Raw genomic sequence first — 18,978 nt, forward strand, 5'->3', positions numbered from 1 at the left:
AAAAACACCCTAAGTTGCAGCATTCTCAGAATTAAGAAATTAATTCACAAGAATAATACAAATGTGAAAACACAAGAAAAATTCCATTGTGCATCAAATCTTTAAAAATAAATAGGTTATAAGTGCATTTGGAGCTAAGCTGGGCTTTTCTATTTCTTCGCCTTTCCTTTTTGCTGCAGATTTTGTTTTTAAAGAGACGAGTATATATCCAATGCTGTTTATGTACATTGCCTCTTAAAAATTAAAATTACATTTTAACAGTAACAATTATGTAGATATATATTTGAGACTTTCTTTTTAAATCAATGATTTTGAAATAAATACTTTAACACAGAGATGCATTGCTTACGTAAAAAAGGCACTGATATTTGGTCATCTCAGGGAAGTTATCCTTGACATGTAGAATTGAAAACATTTATTCATCAAGCTCATTATCAGTATCATCTCTATCCAGAGTGCCACTGACAGACACGTTATCACATTGATCCTCATCCGTGCTCCACTGGCACAGCTCCATACAAAGCAGACTGCTGGCCAAACATTTGCAGGGTGGTGAGCATCTGATCTTTGCACACAAGCATTTCATTAGCTGAAGGATCGGTACAGAAGCATATAGCATTTCACATGTAACTAGTGTGATCAGTCCATCCACCAAGACCCATCCATGCTGGATAGCGAAGGGTAGATTTGGATGCACTCAATCATCCCAGAGCCATTCCATTGCTTCATAATTTTCCCTCTTCATGGCAGGTATAAATGAACCCTTTGTCAGTGGCAAATTTTTCTCCGTCTGCCTGCTTCTTGGAAAACATCCACCAATGTAGCTCTGCAAATGCTGTAAAGCTGGTCTTCAAATGATAAACTCGGCATATGAATGCCTCTAGTGCATTTGTTACCTCACTAGTTTTATTAGTTAAGTCCAAACAGACTGCGAAAAGTTACAAAGGGATCTCACAAAACTGAGTGACTGGGCAACAAAATGGCAGATAAAATTCAATATTAATAAATGAGTAGTAATGCATATTGGAAAAACATAATCCCAACTCTACATACAAAATGATGGGGTCTAACAGCTTTTTCCAGTCAAGAAAAAGATCTCGGAGTCATTGTGGATAGTTCTCTAAAAACATTCACTCACTGTGCAGCGGTAGTCAAAAAAGCAAACAATGTAAGGAACCATTAGGAAATGGATAGATAAGACAGAAAATATCATAATGCCACTATATAAATACATGGTATGCCCACATCTTGAAGATTTCTTGAAATTCTGGTCATCCCATCTCAAAAAAAAAAAAAGATATATTAGAACTGGAAAAGGTAGAGAAGGACAACAATGATTAAGGGTATGGAGCAGCTTTTGTATGAGGAGAGATTAAAAAGACGGACCGTTCAGCTTGAAAGAGAGACAACTAAGGGGAGATATGACATAGGTCTATAAAATTGTGATTGGTGTAGAGAACGTGAATAAGGAAGTGTATTTACTCCTCCACATAAAACACAAGAACCAGGGGTCACCCAATGAAATTAATAGGCAGCAGGTTTAAAACAAAACAAACATAACACACAGTAAACCTGTGGAACTCGTTGCCAGAGGATGTTGTGAAGGCCAAAACAATCATGGGGTTCAAAAAAGAACTAGATATGTTCATACAGGATAGATCCATCAATGGCTATTAATAGGACCCTACCAAATTCGCAGCCATGAAAAAAAACACATCACGGACCGTGAAATCTGGTGGTCTCCCATGTAATCTGGTCTTGTGTGCTTTTACCCTATACTACACAGATTTCACAGGTAAGACCAGCATTTCTCAAATTGGGGGTCCTGACCCAAAAGGGAATTGCAGAGGGGTCACAAGGTTATTTTGGGGTAAAGGGAGGTTGCGGTATTGCCACCTATACTTCTGCATTGCTTTCAGAGCTGGGTGGCCGGAGAGCGGCGGCTGATGGCCGGGCGCCCAGCTCTGAAAGCAGCACCCCACCAGAACAACTGCAGAAGTAAGGGTGGCAAAACTGCTGCCTTCAGAGCTGGGCAGCTGGAGAGTGGTGGCTGCTGACTAAGGACCCAGCTCTGCAGGCAGCAGCACAGAAGTAAGAGTGGTAATACCATACCATGCCATCTTTCCCCACAATTCCTTTTTGGGTCAGGATCTCTACAATTACAACACTGAAGTTTCAGATGTAAATAGCTGCAATCATGAAATTTACAATTTTTAAAATCCTATGACCATAAAATTGACCAAAATGGATAGTGAATTTAGTAGGGCCCTAGCTATTAATCAAGGTGGTCAGGGATGCAACTCCATGCTCTGGGTGTCCCTAGCCTCTGATTGCCTGAAGCTGGAAGTGGAGAACAGGGAATGGATCACTTGATTTCCTGTTCTGTTCATTCCTTCTGGAGCACCTGGCATTGGCCACTATCGGAAGACAGGATACCAGGCTAGATAGATCATTGGTCTGACCCAGTATGGCCGTTCTTATATTCTCAGAGGAAAAAGTTTCAGCCATCCTAAGCACCTTTAGAGTGAGAAAGAGTCTTTGGAGGCTGAACCAAATGCCTTCCAGTAAGATATTTTGATTTTTCCAGTCAATCTTCCAGTAGTGTCACATCCTAAAAGGGCGCAGAAACCTGGCAGTGCAGCAGCTTTTAATGGTCCAACCAATAGGACTATATCTGAGGGATATACAGTGATATTGTTCCCCAACATCAGGCTTAGAACAATGTTGAGGAAGGCTTGGCAAATGTCTCAGAGAGAACACTAGAACACCTGTGGCCTGTGCAAAAATCCAGAGTTTAGTAACACCTTTCTTTGCGACATTGAGGGCACACAAGATAATTTAGTGACAGGTTTCAGAGTAGCAACCGTGTTAGTCTGTATTCGCAAAAAGAAAAATGAGTACTTGTGATCACATCACATCGGATGAAGTGAGCTGTAGCTCACAAAAGCTTATGCTCAAATAAATTTGTTAGTCTCTCAGGTGCCACAAGTACTCCTTTTCTTTTTGAAGATAATTTAGTGTCCCCCTCCTCATGGGAGCTATGAAGAAACTCTTCTGAACAGTGCGAGGCAGCAGCTTTATTGTGACATGTGATGACAAAATTCTTCAAGCAATTCTTGGTATGCAGGAGCACTTTTCCTGCAAGGTATGAGATTAACTCATCCTTCATGAAGTATGAGAAAGTAGCTTCTTCACTGCAACACTGGACATGTTTGTGGAGTCAATGATTTTGTATTAGACAGGTGCAATGCCATGAAGTCTCTTCTTGCTGATGAGATTTTTAATTGATTCCTCTGCATACATGTCAAACATGTGACTTTGTACTCACCCATAACTATTTCACATTTGGGGACAATGTATACCTTCAAGTCAGCGGCACTGCGATGGGTACCCGCATGGCCCCACAGTATGCCAACATTTTTATGGCTGACTTAAAACAACGCTTCCTCAGCTCTCGTCTCCTAATGCCCCTACTCTACTTGTGCTACATTGATGACATCTTCATCATCTGGACCCATGGAAAAGAAGCCCTTGAGAAATTCCACCACGATTTCAACAATTTCCATCCCACCATCAACCTTAGCCTGGACCAGTCCACACAAGAGATCCACTTCCTGGATACTACGGTGCTAATAAGCGATGGTCACATAAACACCACCCTATATCGGAAACCTACTGACCGCTCTTCCTACCTACATGCCTCTAGCTTTCGTCCAGATCACACCACACGATCCATTGTCTACAGCCAAGCTCTACGATATAACCGCATTTGCTCCAACCCCTCAGACAGAGACAAACATCTACAAGATCTCTGTCATGCATTCCTACAACTACAATACCCACCTGCTGAAGTGAAGAAACAGATTGACAGAGCCAGAAGAGTACCCAGAAGTCACCTACTACAGGACAGGCCCAACAAAGAAAACAACAGAACGCCACTAGCCATCACCTTCAGCCCCCAACTAAAACCTCTCCAACGCATCATCAAGGATCTACAACCTATCCTGAAGGACGACCCATCACTCTCACAGATCTTGGGAGACTGGCCAGTCCTTGCTTACAGACAGCCCCCCAATCTGAAGCAAATACTCACCAGCAACCACACACCACACAACAGAACCACTAAACCAGGAACCTATCCTTGCAACAAAGCCCGTTGCCAACTGTGTCCACATATCTATTCAGGGGACACCATCATAGGGCCTAATCACATCAGCCACACTATCAGAAGCTCGTTCACCTGCGATCTACCAATGTGATATATGCGATCATGTGCCAGCAATGCCCCTCTGCCATGTACATTGGTCAAACTGGACAGTCTCTACGTAAAAGAATCAATGGACACAAATCAGACGTCAAGAATTATAACATTCAAAAAACCAGTTGGAGAACACTTCAATCTCTCTGGTCACTCGATTAAAGACCTAAGAGTGGCTATCCTTCAACAAAAAAGCTTCAAAAACAGACTCCAACGAGAGACTGCTGAATTGGAATTAATTTGCAAACTGGATACAATTAACTTAAGCTTGAATAAAGACTGGGAATGGATGAGTCATTACACAAAGTAAAACTATTTCCCCATGTTATTTCTCCCCCCCCACCCCACCCCCCACTGTTCCTCAGATATTCTTGTTAACTGCTGGAAATAGCCTACCTTGCTTGTCACCATGAAAGGTTTTCCTCCTTTCCCCCCCTGCTGCTGGTGATGGCTTATCTTAAGTGATCACTCTCCTTACAATGTGTATGATAAACCCATTGTTTCATGTTCTCTGTGTGTGTATATATATATCAATCTCCCCTCTGTTTTTTCCACCAAATGCATCTGATGAAGTGAGCTGTAGCTCACGAAAGCTTATGCTCTAATAAATTTGTTAGTCTCTAAGGTGCCACAAGTACTCCTTTTCTTTATGTCAAACATGAGGTGGACTTTATCATAGGTCCAGTGTTTTCTCTCTAGCTTCATAATGAAGTGTTCAGCCAAACCCTGGCAGGTGTTAAGTTTCTGGTTTGTCAAGAGCTTGTACCTCAACCATACCATGTATGACTGCTACACTAAAAGGCCTCTGCTAGCATAAGATACCGGTGACATTGTCAATAGTTGTTAGCTTAGGAAGACTATGCAAGTTGTGCATTATTTTGCTTTTCATCTGGCACATCTCTCTTGTTCCATCAGATTCTAACATTAATTGTGGTACCATGGAGAACTCATACTTTCCCAAAGTCTCACACATATGAACATCACACCGAGATCTGGACATGACCAGGAGACTAGCAAAACAATGACCTGTCTGCGGTTAGCTCTGTAATACTTCCTGCCACCTTCACTCTGACTTTCTTCTTTGCATTCAAGCACAACTTTAGTCTGTTTTGCTTTATTGGAGCTCATGATAATTCTTTGGGTTTTGAAGGCTTCACACAAGTATCCATTCAACTGACATCTTTAGCTATCTCATCACTGAAGACTGCTTTCAATCAAAATATTAATGAGCTCCTGTCTGTCATACATGACTGGGTTGCCAGTCTGAACAAGCTCAACCTGTAGCTTTAAAATTGCCCCTTTTTGGCATTTAACAGCACCTGAAGAGTCTAGCTGGTGCTTGGTTATTTCTGGAGAAGATACCTCAACCCCAGATTTTGAGTGAAATAGTAAGTGATGTAGTTCTGAGGTTGCCAGGAAAAACTGGGAAAGTGCATTTGGAAGCTGTGTTATGCCGACAACTCCCCTCTCCCCGCCACCCCAAACAAACAAACAAAAATCTTTTAATGCTCTATTTCCGTGTTATATGGCTTCGTCTGAACCAAGCACACAGAAGGGTGCTAGTGATCTTTTAACAACCCAATTTCCTTTTCAAAATTCTCCCATGTGTCAGGGTCAAACTTTTCTACACCTCTTATTTCAGCGAGGTCCCAGGCAACCAGTGCAGAATAGTTGGCAAAAAAGTATTTCAAAAGTCTTCCAGTGCTGCAAGGTGCAAATTGAAATTAGCAGTCCTGACAGATCAAATAAAGGGCAGCAAAGACTCACTCAATCACATTCATATATCGCTGCACTATCTCAAAAGTGGGCTGATTCGCCAATTCAGCCTCATTGAATTTCTTGATCCATTCTGCAGTATTGCAGCTCCCCATCATGTGGCAGAAGGTCATTGAGAGCTGAATATACACTGGATGCATGGAACTGGTCTTGCAAGCACTGTGCCCCTTGGAAAAGAACTTCAAACACATCCATCTGTTTTTCAAAGAAGACATCTAGGTATCATTTTTAAAAGGGCAACAAGTGTTCGGGTGTGTACTTCCATAGAATCATAGAATATCAGGGTTGGGAGGGACCTTAGGAGGTCATTTAGTCCAACCCCCTGCTCAAAGCAGGACCAATCCCCAACTAAATCATCCCAGCCAGGACTTTGTCAAGCCTGACCTTAAAAACTTCTAAGGATGGAGATTCCACCACCTCCCTAGGTAACGCATTCCAGTGCTTCACCACCCTCCTAGTGTAAAAGTTTTTCCTAATATCCAACTTAAACCTCCCCCATTGCAACTTGAGACCATTCCTCCTTGTTCTGTCATCTGCTACCACTGAAAACAGTCTAGATCCATCCTCTTTGGAACCCCCTTTCAGGTAGCTGAAAGCAGCTATCAAATCCCCCCTCAGTCTTCTCTTCCGTAGATTAAACAATCCCAGTTCCCTCAGCCTCTCCTCATAAGTCATGTGTTCCAGTCCACTAATCATTTTTGTTGCCCTCCGCTGGACGCTTTCCAACTTTTTCCACATCCTTCTTGTAGTTTGGGGTCCAAAACTGGACACAGTACTCCAGATGAGGCCTCACCAACGTCGAATAGATGGGAACGATCACGTCCCTCCATCTGCTGGCAATGCCCCTATCTATACAGCCCAAAATGCCATTGGCCTTCTTGGCAACAAGGGCACACTGACTCATATCCATCTTCTCGTCCACTGTAACCCCTAGGTCCTTTTCTGCAGAACTGCTGCCAAGCCATTCGGTCCCTAGTCTGCAGTGGTGCATGGGATTCTTCCATCCTAAGTGCAGGACTCTGCACTTGTCCTTGTTGAACCTCATCAGATTTCTTTTGGCCCAATCCTCTAATTTGTCTAGGGCCCTCTGTATCCTATCCCTACCCTCCAGCGTACCTACCTCTCCTCCCAGTTTAGTGTCATCTGCAAACTTGCTAAGGGTGCAATCCAAACCATCCTTCAGATCATTTATGAAGATATTGAACAAAACCGGCCTGAGGACCGACACTTGGGGCACTCCACTTGATACCAGCTGCCAACTAGACATGGAGCCATTGATCACTACCCGTTGAGCACGACAATCTAGCCAACTTTCTATCCACCTTATAGTCCATTCATCCAGCCTACACTTCTTTAACTTGCTGGCAAGAATACTGTGGGAGACCATGTCAAAAGCTTTGCTAAAGTCAAAAAACAACGTGTCCACTGCTTTGCCCTCATCCACAGAGCCAGTTATCTCATCACAGAAGGCAATTAGATTAGTCAGGCATGACTTGCCCTTGGTGAATCTATGCTGACTGTTTCTCATCACTTTCCTCTTCTCTAAGTGATTCAGAATTGATTCCTTGAGGACCTGCTCCATGATTTTTCCAGGCACTGAGGTGAAGCTGACTGGCCTGTAGTTCCCAAGATCCTCCTCCTTCCCTTTTTTAAAGATGGGCACTACATTAGCCTTTTTCAAGTCGTCCAGGATTTCCCCCGATCGCCATGAATTTTCAAAGATAATGGCCAATGGCTCTGCAATCACATCTGCCAACTCCTTTAGCACTCTCAGATGCAGTGCATCCGGCCTCATGGACTTGTGTTTGTCCAGCTTTTCTAAATAGTCCCGAACCACTTCTTTCTCCACAGAGGGCTGGTCACCTCCTCCCCATTCTGTGCTGCCCAGTGCAGTAGTCTGGGAGCTGACCTTGTTTGTGAAGACAGAAGCAAAAAAAGCATTGAGTACATTGGCTTTTCCTACATCCTCTGTCACTAGGTTGCCTCCCTCATTCAGTAAGGGGCCCACACTTCCCTTGACTTTCTTCTTGTTGCTAACATATCTGAAGAAACCCTTCTTGTTATTCTTAACATCTCTTGCTAGCTGCAACTCCAAGTATGATTTGGCCTTCCCGATTTCTCTTCTGCATGCCTGAGCAATATTTTTATACTCTTGCCTGGTCATTTATCCAATCTTCCACTTCTTGTAAGCTTCTTTTTTGTTTTTAAGATCAGCAAGGATTTCACTGTTAAGCCAAGCTGGTCGCCTGCCACATTTACTGTTCTTTCTACACATCGGGATGGTTTGTCTCTGTAACCTCAATAAGGATTCTTTAAAATACAGCCAGCAATCCTGGACACCTTTCCCCTTCACATTAGCCTCTCAGGGGATCCTGCCCATCAGTTCCCTGAGAGAGTCAAAGTCTGCTTTTCTGAAGTCCAGGGTCTGTGTTCTGCTGCTCTCCTTTCTTCCTTTTGTCAGGATCCTGAACTTGACCTTTTCATGAGCATTGCTGCCCAGGTTGCCACCCACTTCTATTTGCCCTACCAACTCTTCTCTGTTTGTGAGCAGGAGGTCAAGAGGAGTACGGCCCCTAGTTGGTTCCTCCAGCACTTGCACCAGGAAATTGTCCCCTACACTTTCCTAAAACGTCCTGGATTGTCTGTGCACCACTGTATTGCTCTCCCAGCAGATATCAGGGTGATTGAAGTCTCCCATGAGAACCAGGGTCTGCGATCTAGTAACTTCCATGAATTGCTGGAAGAAAGCCTTGTCCACCTCATACAACAGAAGGAGCAAGTGTTTTTTTGAAATGCATGCCCTGGGACCTAATATAAGGCGAGTCTTGCCCACAGCTGGCAGTTGTCCCAGAATCTTCAAACGTTTTCTTGATGTACTCTCTCTCCCTCCAACCTTACCAAATTCAGTTTATGAGTGCACTTCTTATACTATGTAAGATGCCACTGAGCACTGAGTTTTAACCACCTCCCCACCGTGGTATTTTCCAAAGATTCACCTACTAGTCCAGAGGTGGGCAAACTACGGTCCACGGGCCACATCCAGCCCATGAGGTTGTCCTGCCCAGCCCTTGAGCTCCTGGCTGGAGAGGCTAGCCCCCGGCCCCTCCCCTGCAGTCTCAGCTTGCCATGATGCCAGCACTCTGGGCAGCAGGGCTGTAAGTTCCTGCTGGGCAGTGCGGCAGGCTCTGGCCGGGCAGGGCGGCTGCCAGACATGCTGCTCTGAGCGGCATGGTAAGGGGGCAGGGAGGTTGGATAAGGGGCAGGGGGGTAGTCAGGGTTCAGGAAGCCGTTGGATGGGGCAGAGGTTCTGGGTGGGGAGCGGTTGGGGTCAGGGAACGGTGCGGGGGTGGATAGGGGTCGGGGAAGTCAGGGGACAGGGAGTGGGGGGGTGGATGGGGTGGGGCCGTTAGGGGTAAGAGGTCCTGGAGGGGGCGGTCAGGGGACAAGGAACAGGGGTTGGATGGTGAGAGGTTCTGAGGGGGCAGTCAGGGGGCGGGAAGTGGGAGGGGGCAGATGGGGGCAGGGACCAGGCTGTTTGGGGAGGCACAGCCTTCCCTACCCAGCCCTCCATACAGTTTGGAACCCCAATGTGGCCCTCAGGCCAAAAAAAGTTTGCCCACCCCTGTATGAGTCAATACTCTTTGTCTCCCCATTGATGCCTGAAAATTATCAAGACCAAAGTAAAAAACAAGGATTTTGTAATAAGTTATTTTGATTATAATTCGTTGCGTTATGTATCTTATGTAACTATGTGCATACCAATTATAGATTAACTCAAGTAATTTCTGGCTGGATGCTGACATCTTAACCAGTGCCTCATTACAACTCTTTTGGTATAATAAAGCAAGCTGATAATCAGTACCACTGAATCACTTTTTTTTTTTTTTTTTTTTTGCCAATGATGGCAAATCAACTTGAAGTGCTCCTTCCATTTATAGTCATCGGTAATATTCAAAAAATGAATTGGGTATGATGTTCTGAGCACTACCTGATAACACAGTCTTGTTAATTGAGGGCCACAATTCAACTTTGTGAGGACTGCATGTCTGACATGTCTGTCTGTGTCAAAGAATAATTTTTTAAATGTTGATTTTTAAACATGTTCTTGAATACATATCTAAAATAATAGTTTTAGGTTTGTCATGTTCAGTACCATGGGCAAAAAAGGGTTTTCGAATGATACCCAACTCAACCTATTTCCAATGCTGCATCATCAAAATGACCAACCATAGCACCTGGAGCAGGGAGCTGGGGGAGAAGCAGCTTCCCTCCGCCCCTCCCCCCAAAGAAATTATGACTTTGTGATTAATAAAAATCTACTGAATCAATCATATGACACCGCCCTTACTTTTCTATCATTAACTTATCCACAGAATTATACATGTTCCCAAGAAGAGGTTTGCTGGATTCTCATGGGCACCCCAGAGACAAGAACATTATGTTCCTTGGAAAGGTAACATACTAGTATTGGGTCAAAACCCCAACAACATAATTAGTTAAAGCTAGGCTTGGAAGGATTCAATTTTTAATTGGTAAATGTCAATTTCACTGTGCACAAACAAACAGACAATAAATATTTCCAGCAATATGAATAGAAATTTACAGATAGGCAAAGTTCAAAAAGTTCAAAAAATACTGTTTGAGAACTTGAAGTTGATTTAAGGATATTTCCTTTGTATATTTTGACATGCGATGTTGGCAATTTGTGTTTTAACTTTTATAAAGCTTTAACATTTTGAATCTCAACATATAGTGTCATTAAATAATTATTGCCTGACTCCCTTCCTGGCTGAGCCACCCATAATTTCCCAGAAATGTGAAAACAAATCATTAAAAATAAAAAATGCTTTAAAATAAATATTGATATTATGCATCAAAATTATATTTTAAAAAAATTAAATCTGCCAAGCCTTGTTAAAGGAAAGGAAATGCAAGAGGCTGTGTACACTATGGTTATTGTTATAAAGCCAGAGTTATTACCAAGCACTAATGTTGCTGTTTAACCTAGATTTACTAGGTCAGTGACCCTCAGGGTACAAAGAAAAGGAGTGCTTGTGGCACCTTAGAGACTAACACATTTATTTGAGCATAAGCTTTCGTGAGCTACAGCTCACTGCATCCGATGAAGTGAGCTGTAGCTCACGAAAGCTTATGCTCAAATAAATGTGTTAGTCTCTAAGGTGCCACAAGCACTCCTTTTCTTTTTGCGAATACAGATTAACACAGCTGCTACTCTGAAACCTCAGGGTACAGTTTAGAATGCACTAATGAAAACTATTCACAAGCAACATGTCAAAAGAAAAATTGTGACATCTACATGAAAAAAGTATTTTACCTGTCAGGTAAAATCGTTTCAAGGGCAGAAATGAAGTAAGGAACCACCACATCAATCCCTTTCAGGTCGCAGCAGAACAATGGAGGAGAGTTTAGAATAATGCTGGCCAGCACTGGGTGGCAAATGAAATCCGCTATCTGCAAACCCTGAATTAAAAGCATGTAAAATCTGAAACAGAAAGACAGGATTAAATGGTTTGTACAAAAAGAGCCTTTGTATTAGCAACTAGACTGGTCATTAGTCAATACCTATTTTTAACCTTTTAAATTAAAATACAGACCAAAATTTTTCAATAACCAGGAGCCTACAGTTGTGCTCCTGAATCCATATGCACCAAAGGGTGGCATTTTCAAATGCTCCTAAATGACTTAGGAGCACATATCCCATTGACTTCAGACTGCAAACTCTGATGGAGTAATATACCCAGATCAAAGCATTTCAGCTTTGATTTGTGGAAGTTCATATATTGGAAGGTGATGTTGGTCACAAATATAGCACAGGTTAGAGTCTTACCAATTTTGTTTAAATTTGTGTTGTTCACACAGTAAGGATGCTAACAAGGCCCCGGTCTTGTCTTTTTCAGCATAGGTAAATATTGCAAGTATGAAATTTCTTAGTAGAATTTCAGATTTTTACATATTTGTTTCTACTAACATTTAGGAAACTAAAGAAAAGAGTACAAAGCATTCAATTTAGCAATATAAAATGGAAAGTAAAGAACAAGCAACATGCAAATAAAACTCTAAATATAAAAAACCTAATTTGGTTTAGACGACTACTTTTATCCAGCCTGCGATATTTTCTATTGAGTCCTCATGCAAAGGTTTTGGTTTTGCCATTCCTGCTTTTAAAAAAAATATTTCCCTCCCTCCTGTTGGTTATGTGAATCTTTCACAGACTACAAAATGTCCAGTGCTCACTTAATATTATTTTTATTACAAATATTTGCACTGTAAAAATGATAAACAAAAGAAATCGTATTTTTCAATTCACCTCATACAAGTACCATAGTGCTATCTCTTTATTATGAAAGCGCAACTTAAAAATGTAGAATTTTTTTGGTACATAACTGCACTCAAAAACAAGAAAAAAGTAAAACTTTAAAGCCTACAAATCCACTCAGTCCTACTTCTTCGCTCAGACAAACAAGTTTCTTTACATTTACAAGAGATAATGCTGCCCACTTCTTATCTACAATGTCACCTTAAAGTGAGAACAGGCATTGCAAGGTATTTATGTGCTAGATATGCTAAACATTCATATGCCCCTTCATGCTTCGGGCACCATTCCAGAGGTCATGTTTCCATGCTGATGATGCTAATTAAGAAAATAATGCATTAATTAAATTTGTGACTGAACTTCGTGGGGGAGAATAGTATGTCTCCTGCTCTGTTTTATGTGCATTTTGCCATATATTACATGTTATGGCAGCCTCAGATAATGACCCAGCACATGTTTGTTGTAAGAACACTTTCACTGCAGATTTGGCAAAAACCAAATGTGAAATTTCTAAAAAGATAGCTACAGCACTTGAAGCAAGGTTTAAGACTCTGAAGTGCCTTCCAAAATCTGAGAGGGACGAGGCACGAAGCATACTTTCAGGAGACTTAAAAGTGTAGGTTTCAGAGCAGCAGCCGTGTTAGTCTGTATCCGCAAAAAGAAAAGGAGTACTTGTGGCACCTTAGAGACTAACAAATGTATTTGAGCATAAGCTTTCGTGAGCTACAGCTCACTTCATCGGATGCATTCAGTGGAAAATACAGTGGGGAGATTTATATACACAGAGAACATGAAACAATGGGTGTTACCATACATACTGTAAAGAGAGTGATAAATGGACACAATTCAGACATCAAGAATTATAACATTCAAAACCAGTTGGAGAACATTTCAATCTCTCTGGTCACTCAATTACAGACCTAAAAGTGGCAATACTTTGACAAAAAAGCTTCAAAAACAGACTCCAATGAGAGACTGCTGAATTGGAATTAATTTGCAAACTGGATACAATTAACTTAGGCTTGAATAGAGACTGGGAGTGGACGGGTCATTACACAAAGTAAAACTATTTCCCTCATGTTTATCCCGCACCCCCCACTGTTCCTCAGACGTTCCTTGTCAACTGCTGGAAATGGCCTACCTTGATTATCACTACAAAAAGCTTCTCTCTTCCCTCCCCCCCCCCCGCACTCCTGCTGGTAATAGCTCACCTTAAGTGGTCACTCTCTTTACAGTGTGTATGATAAACCCATTGTTTCATGTTCTCTATGTATATAAATCTCCCCACTGTATTTTCCACTGAATGCATCCAACAAAGTGAGCTGTAGCTCTTGAAAGCTTATGCTCAAATAAATTTGTAGTCTCTAAGGTGCCACAAGTACTCCTTTTCTTTTTAAAAGAGTAGGACTCTGAGGAGGAAACTACAGGATCTGAACCAAACCAAATCAACCTTCTGCTTTTTTCATCATCTGAGTTAGATGCCAAAAATGAATATGCATTGGTCCACACTGCTTTGGATTGTTATTGGGCTGAAGCAGTCATCAGCATGGAGGCATGTCCTCTGGAATGGTGGCTGAAGCATATGGGACATATGAATCTTTAGAGCATCTGGCATATAAATATCTTGTGACACTGGTTACAACAGTGCCATATGAATGCCTGTTCTCACTTTCAGGTGACATTGTAAACAAGAAGCAGGCAGCATTATCTCCTGAAAATGTAAACAAATTGGTTTGTCTGAGCGATTGGCTGAACAGGAAGCAAGACTGAGTGGATTTGTAGGCGTTAAAGTTTTACATTGGTTTATTTTTGAATGCAGTTTTTTTTGTATATAATTCTACATTTGTAACTCCAATTTTCATGATAAAGAGATTGCACTACAGTACTTGTATTAGGTGAATTGAAAAAAACTTTGTTTTTTACAGTGCAAATGTTTGTAATCAAAACTAAATATAAAGTGAGCACTGTACACTTTGTATTCCATGTTGTAATTAAAATCAATATATTTGAAAATGTAGAAAACATCCTAAAATATTTAAATAAATGAAATTCTATTATTGTTTAACAGAGCAATTAATCGCATGATTAATTGCTTGACAGCCCTAATCACAATGGTTCTGGAAGAGAACATCTCATGAGATTTCCATATTCAAATGTAAGCCTATGTGGCTTCATTATTGTAAAACTGGAGACCATATAGGAACATCTTTCAATGTCTAATGCACAAATATGCCTTGGGTCTGTGTAGTAAAGAAATTTCAGTCTTATAGTAGACAAGAGAAAAGATTACCATGGAAGAGCCAAATAAAGCCATCAAAACAAAGGGATATATTCTGCATCCTCAAGAAAACCCTGATATAACTGAGCTGATGAGAGGAGGCAGGAAATCCCCCCTTGATTAAACAGAGGTTCCTAGATGCAGCATCTTTAAAGACCTGAACAATTATCCATTAATTAGTATTAGAAAATTCAGGAGCAAACTGGATGCTGTTTACGCAAAATAAATTAGATTGTCATCACAAAATTATAGCAATAAAGCAACCGGAAGATACTTTAGTACCGGGATAAGTAAGCTGGCAGTATATCCTCCCCAGTCTTCTTGCTACAAAATATCCTACATAGTGTTCCACATGCCTCTGCTCTTCCTGCTTCATAGTTATCAGGAAATTCACTTGCATCAAATGTGGAATTGGAAGTCATGGTGTCTGTGGACATTTGCGATCCTTTCCGACGAAACTCCATGCTAGCTTGGGTTGCTATAGCTGGAAAGAGAAAAAGTAAAAGTTTTCATTGTGTTTTGTCAACATACAAAACAGGCTCATGGGATCCAGGACACAAAGATCACGTCAAATTTAGTGATTACGATGAAGCTGCTAGTTCACAGTATTTGAATCAATGCCTGTGTTTAAAAACCTATTTCTGGGTATTTGATTTCTTCCCTAACACAGGAGTGATATTAATTCTTCAGACCCTATGTATGGGTATATTCACCCTCAGCATTGTGTACTGAAGAAGAGAACACTTACACTGAGTATGTGCGTATTGGTGCGCATCAGACTAATTCCCTGCCTTGTGCACAAACAAAAAGATCCACCATTCCCTTCATCTCACTTCCTGCTCCTCTTCCCCTTTAGAAAATTAGACATTCTAATTTCCTTTCCATCTCTTAAGATATCTTGTCACTATCTGAAGTTGTTCCATCCCTCTCCTGCCTCCCCAAAAAAGCAGATGACTACTTTATGCTTCCCGACTCCCTGATCTTTTTGGCTGCCTCTTGAGTACAGAGCTACTCTGGCCCAGCTTATCCCTCTGTCTTCTACTGTTGAAGCAAGTCCCCTGCCTATTTCCAGAAGTCAGGAAGAGGACAGGACCCATATCAGTGAAAGGGACGGCTGGGAGAGAGGTGGGATATGTCTGAATGTGTTGAAAGTTGCTGTTGTGATCTGGTCCCTCCATCACACAGTGCCTGTAATTGCCATGGAAAACTTTGAAGTTAGCCAGTCTGGGGTGTCAGCTACCAGGAAACTGGGCAGTTGCCTAGTGGCTATTTCATAGCATTAATGAAAAATTTTTAATACACTCTTCAACATGCTCTACAAACATTTCTAAAACTACCAAAATGGCTTTGGATAGCCCCATGGACCCAAGTGAGGTTGGCCATTCTTTAGCATTGTTTTCTTTTCCTGCAGAATACATCTGCAAGTGACATAATTAATGTAGTTTATGAATTCCTCTTAGAGATATTCCTAGCCCCTATGTCAGTGCCATGTGCACAAAATGGATAAAGCTAGTCACTTTGCTTGCCCCATTATTTCCTCTGGAGTGGCAGCCAAGAAGGATGTACTGAGTACTCCCTGGGCAACAGGAGAGACACTTCCCTGTGGAATCCCCAAAGACTGGAACAGCACATTGCTTGTGATTTTTAGGAAAGGCAATCATGTGCCAAAATTATTAAAAAACCATATAGGCTGGTTTGGTTTTGTGTAGGAACACATCAGAATTCCACCAGTAACAGACACAATTTAGGGCCTGGGACACTGAGGGGGGGAGAAAAAAAAATCAGATTTGCAAAGGGTGAGGAGTTTGAAGTTATACAAACAGAAGTCCTGATTATGCTTTGCCAGTTACATTATTTACAAATTGTATGGAAGGTTAATTTTTAGAAAGTTCCTAACAAAAATCTTTACTCAGTTTTTCTTTTTAAAATTCTTGGTGTAAACTATTTGATGTTTGTTACCTTAAAGATTTTTATGGCATAAGTGGCAAAGCAGCACAAATCTTTATGCATCTTCCCATGAGCCATTTTTGTCCTAAATAAGCTATCCAGCAATATAGTATAGTTGGAAAAAAAAAAAAACACTACATGCACAATGCATACAAATCAAACACTAGGTCTGTATAAAAATAAGCTTTAAGTTAAAAAACAAAACAAAAACATGGTTAGTGCAAAGTCCTGAAATTCATGACATGATCACAGACTATAGTACATAAATGATGGGACTGATTCAGGCAGATTAATTTGCTTTTGCCAACAATCTTCCCCATTCAAAAAACACACACAAAAAATTACTTGTCTTTCCCAAGTAAAAGTGCAAAAGCTACAAGAGACAATGACAATGACATTACAAATAAAAATATGGGATTATGAAAAAAGAAAAAAACATGACTGCAATTAAGGAAAAGCTACTGGTTCCTACTTACAAGATTTATAAGAAAGAAGAATTTGGATAAAAGATGCTGCAAGATAATAGAAATAAAATGGAAACAAATCAAAGGACAGCAGTAGTTATAAAATACTTTAAAGATGGTGAAATTGTAATATAAGTTAAGATGCTTTTAGCTTTTTTTAAAAAATAGATTAAAAGCTTTATGACACAGCAAGCTTGTTAAACACATAAGAAATTGGCATTCAGGTCCAAAATTATGGTTTTGAAAAGTACCATGCAAAACAATGAACAAAGAAATCTACAAAATACTAATAACATTTAGTTTTGTTCATATTAATGTACATTTGATCTTTAAATAAATGTATTAACCCATCCCAGCTCAAGTTGTGCTTCTCCTGGACTAAGCTGTACATGAAGTATATTACAGTACTACACTAGCACAGTATCATAAGACTTGCTTACTTGGGGTGAACCCACATGGGAGTGTTACTTACCAGTAATGCTGCTTGCCCCAATTCTCCTCTTTCCCCAACCACAAATTCTTTACACTAAAGTGTTATGGCTCCAGCTTCCAGGAAGCAAGATGACAAAGACTCCTCAACAAAGGCCAGTATAAATGTACAAGCCTGCCCACTTCCATCTCAGTCAAGAAACTTCCAAAGCAGAAATAATAAAACAGGTAGCAGAATAATGACAAAGATTCAAACACCTTAGATGCAATTCTCAAGGAAAGGTGGAAAAAAAAAAAAGGGAAAACCTCAAACAATTACCAGTATGGGAAAAATTACTTACCTTGTAAAAACTGCTTCTTTGAATATTTTGGGACCGATCATGAGCTGAGATAAAGTCTCTCAGTGCTATTCTGAAAACAAACAGCTGGGAATTCCCACAGCTGGACCCCACCTCCTCACATCACATCTCCCAGAGTAAGGCATATGGAGGGCAGAGAGGAGCCAGAAAGGAGCATGGTGTGAGCAAATTCTACGCCAGCAATCCCCAGCTGACAGATGGCTTTTGTGGGATGTTACCAGTCACCATAGTGTACAGCAGACTAGGAGATGCTCTATAGCATACTGGGATCAGTGAGTTGCAACCAGTTCCTTGGTGGCTCATCCTCTCAGCTTCATCTTCCATGGATACACACCTGAGAATTAGCCCCTCATCCTCCAGGATTAACCTGGTCTTAACACATTAGCAAGAGATTGGTGTAACTTCTGTAGTTCATGGTTTTTTGTCCTGTGAAGGCAGTAGAGCACATTCCCAAGTCTTTCTACTGGCTGTCATGTGCCACCCGCTGAATACCAGTACTGCTGACCAAACAGCCCACAGTTCCTTGAAGACAAAGGCTTGGGACACTCTCTCTCTCATTATCTCCAAGCATCTAGGTTCTGACCTGTTCTGGACCCAAAGACAGTGAAGTCCCTTCTCCAGCTTCCAAATGGAGACTCTAGGCATTGTAATTCAGGCAGGCAGTCTGGGTGGTTTGCTATGTTCAGTCCACCTAGAGTGCCTACCTATGCAAAATAAGCTAATTACTGACAGTTTGAGGCTTTTGGTCACAACGCTGTGTACACTTACTGAGGTGGTGGCGGTTCTCCCTGGGGTGCATCTAATAAGTTGGAGTTCGCTACTTCCGACACCCTAGAGTGTCACACTGAAGTCTAGCAAGTGGGTGGCCCTGGAAGATGGAGCCTTAACAGACCTAAGAGCACTGTGTAGCTGAGCTCAGTGCCAGCACACCTATCTTTGTGTTGTAGATCAGGCTACCCACATTCCTGCTAAGCTCAATGTTTGGAACTGCACTACTGCAGGGCTTTGTGCCATTGCTTGCAGAGTTAGGGACTCCACCAAGCCTCAGTCCCTCAGTGCACTAGGGGTCTTGGTACTGAATTCCAAGTCATTAGATGAACACCAAGGAGAACTACTACCATCTCAGTAAGTAT

General features: G+C 41.4%; 1 protein-coding gene across 13 annotated transcripts in view; it reads right to left on the reverse strand.

The window, feature by feature from the left end:
* Positions 1-18,978, reverse strand: part of RALGAPB (Ral GTPase activating protein non-catalytic subunit beta) — a 131,736-nt gene that overhangs the window by 50,695 nt on the left and 62,063 nt on the right. For 7 of the 13 annotated variants that reach the window (XM_038369407.2, XM_038369405.2, XM_038369404.2 and 4 more), the window contains 2 exons: positions 14,929-15,130; positions 11,370-11,537 (listed from right to left, as the gene is read on the reverse strand). In XM_038369407.2, coding sequence (XP_038225335.1) covers positions 11,370-11,537; positions 14,929-15,130 — 370 coding nt within the window. Of the gene's footprint in view, positions 1-11,369; positions 11,538-14,928; positions 15,131-17,069; positions 17,106-18,978 lie in introns of all 13 variants that reach the window. The other 6 variants (XM_038369403.2, XM_038369402.2, XM_043495546.1 and 3 more) reach the window with 1 other exon arrangement.

Source organism: Dermochelys coriacea, chromosome 13 (genome assembly GCF_009764565.3).
Source record: "Dermochelys coriacea isolate rDerCor1 chromosome 13, rDerCor1.pri.v4, whole genome shotgun sequence".
Taxonomy (NCBI): Eukaryota; Metazoa; Chordata; order Testudines; family Dermochelyidae; genus Dermochelys; species Dermochelys coriacea.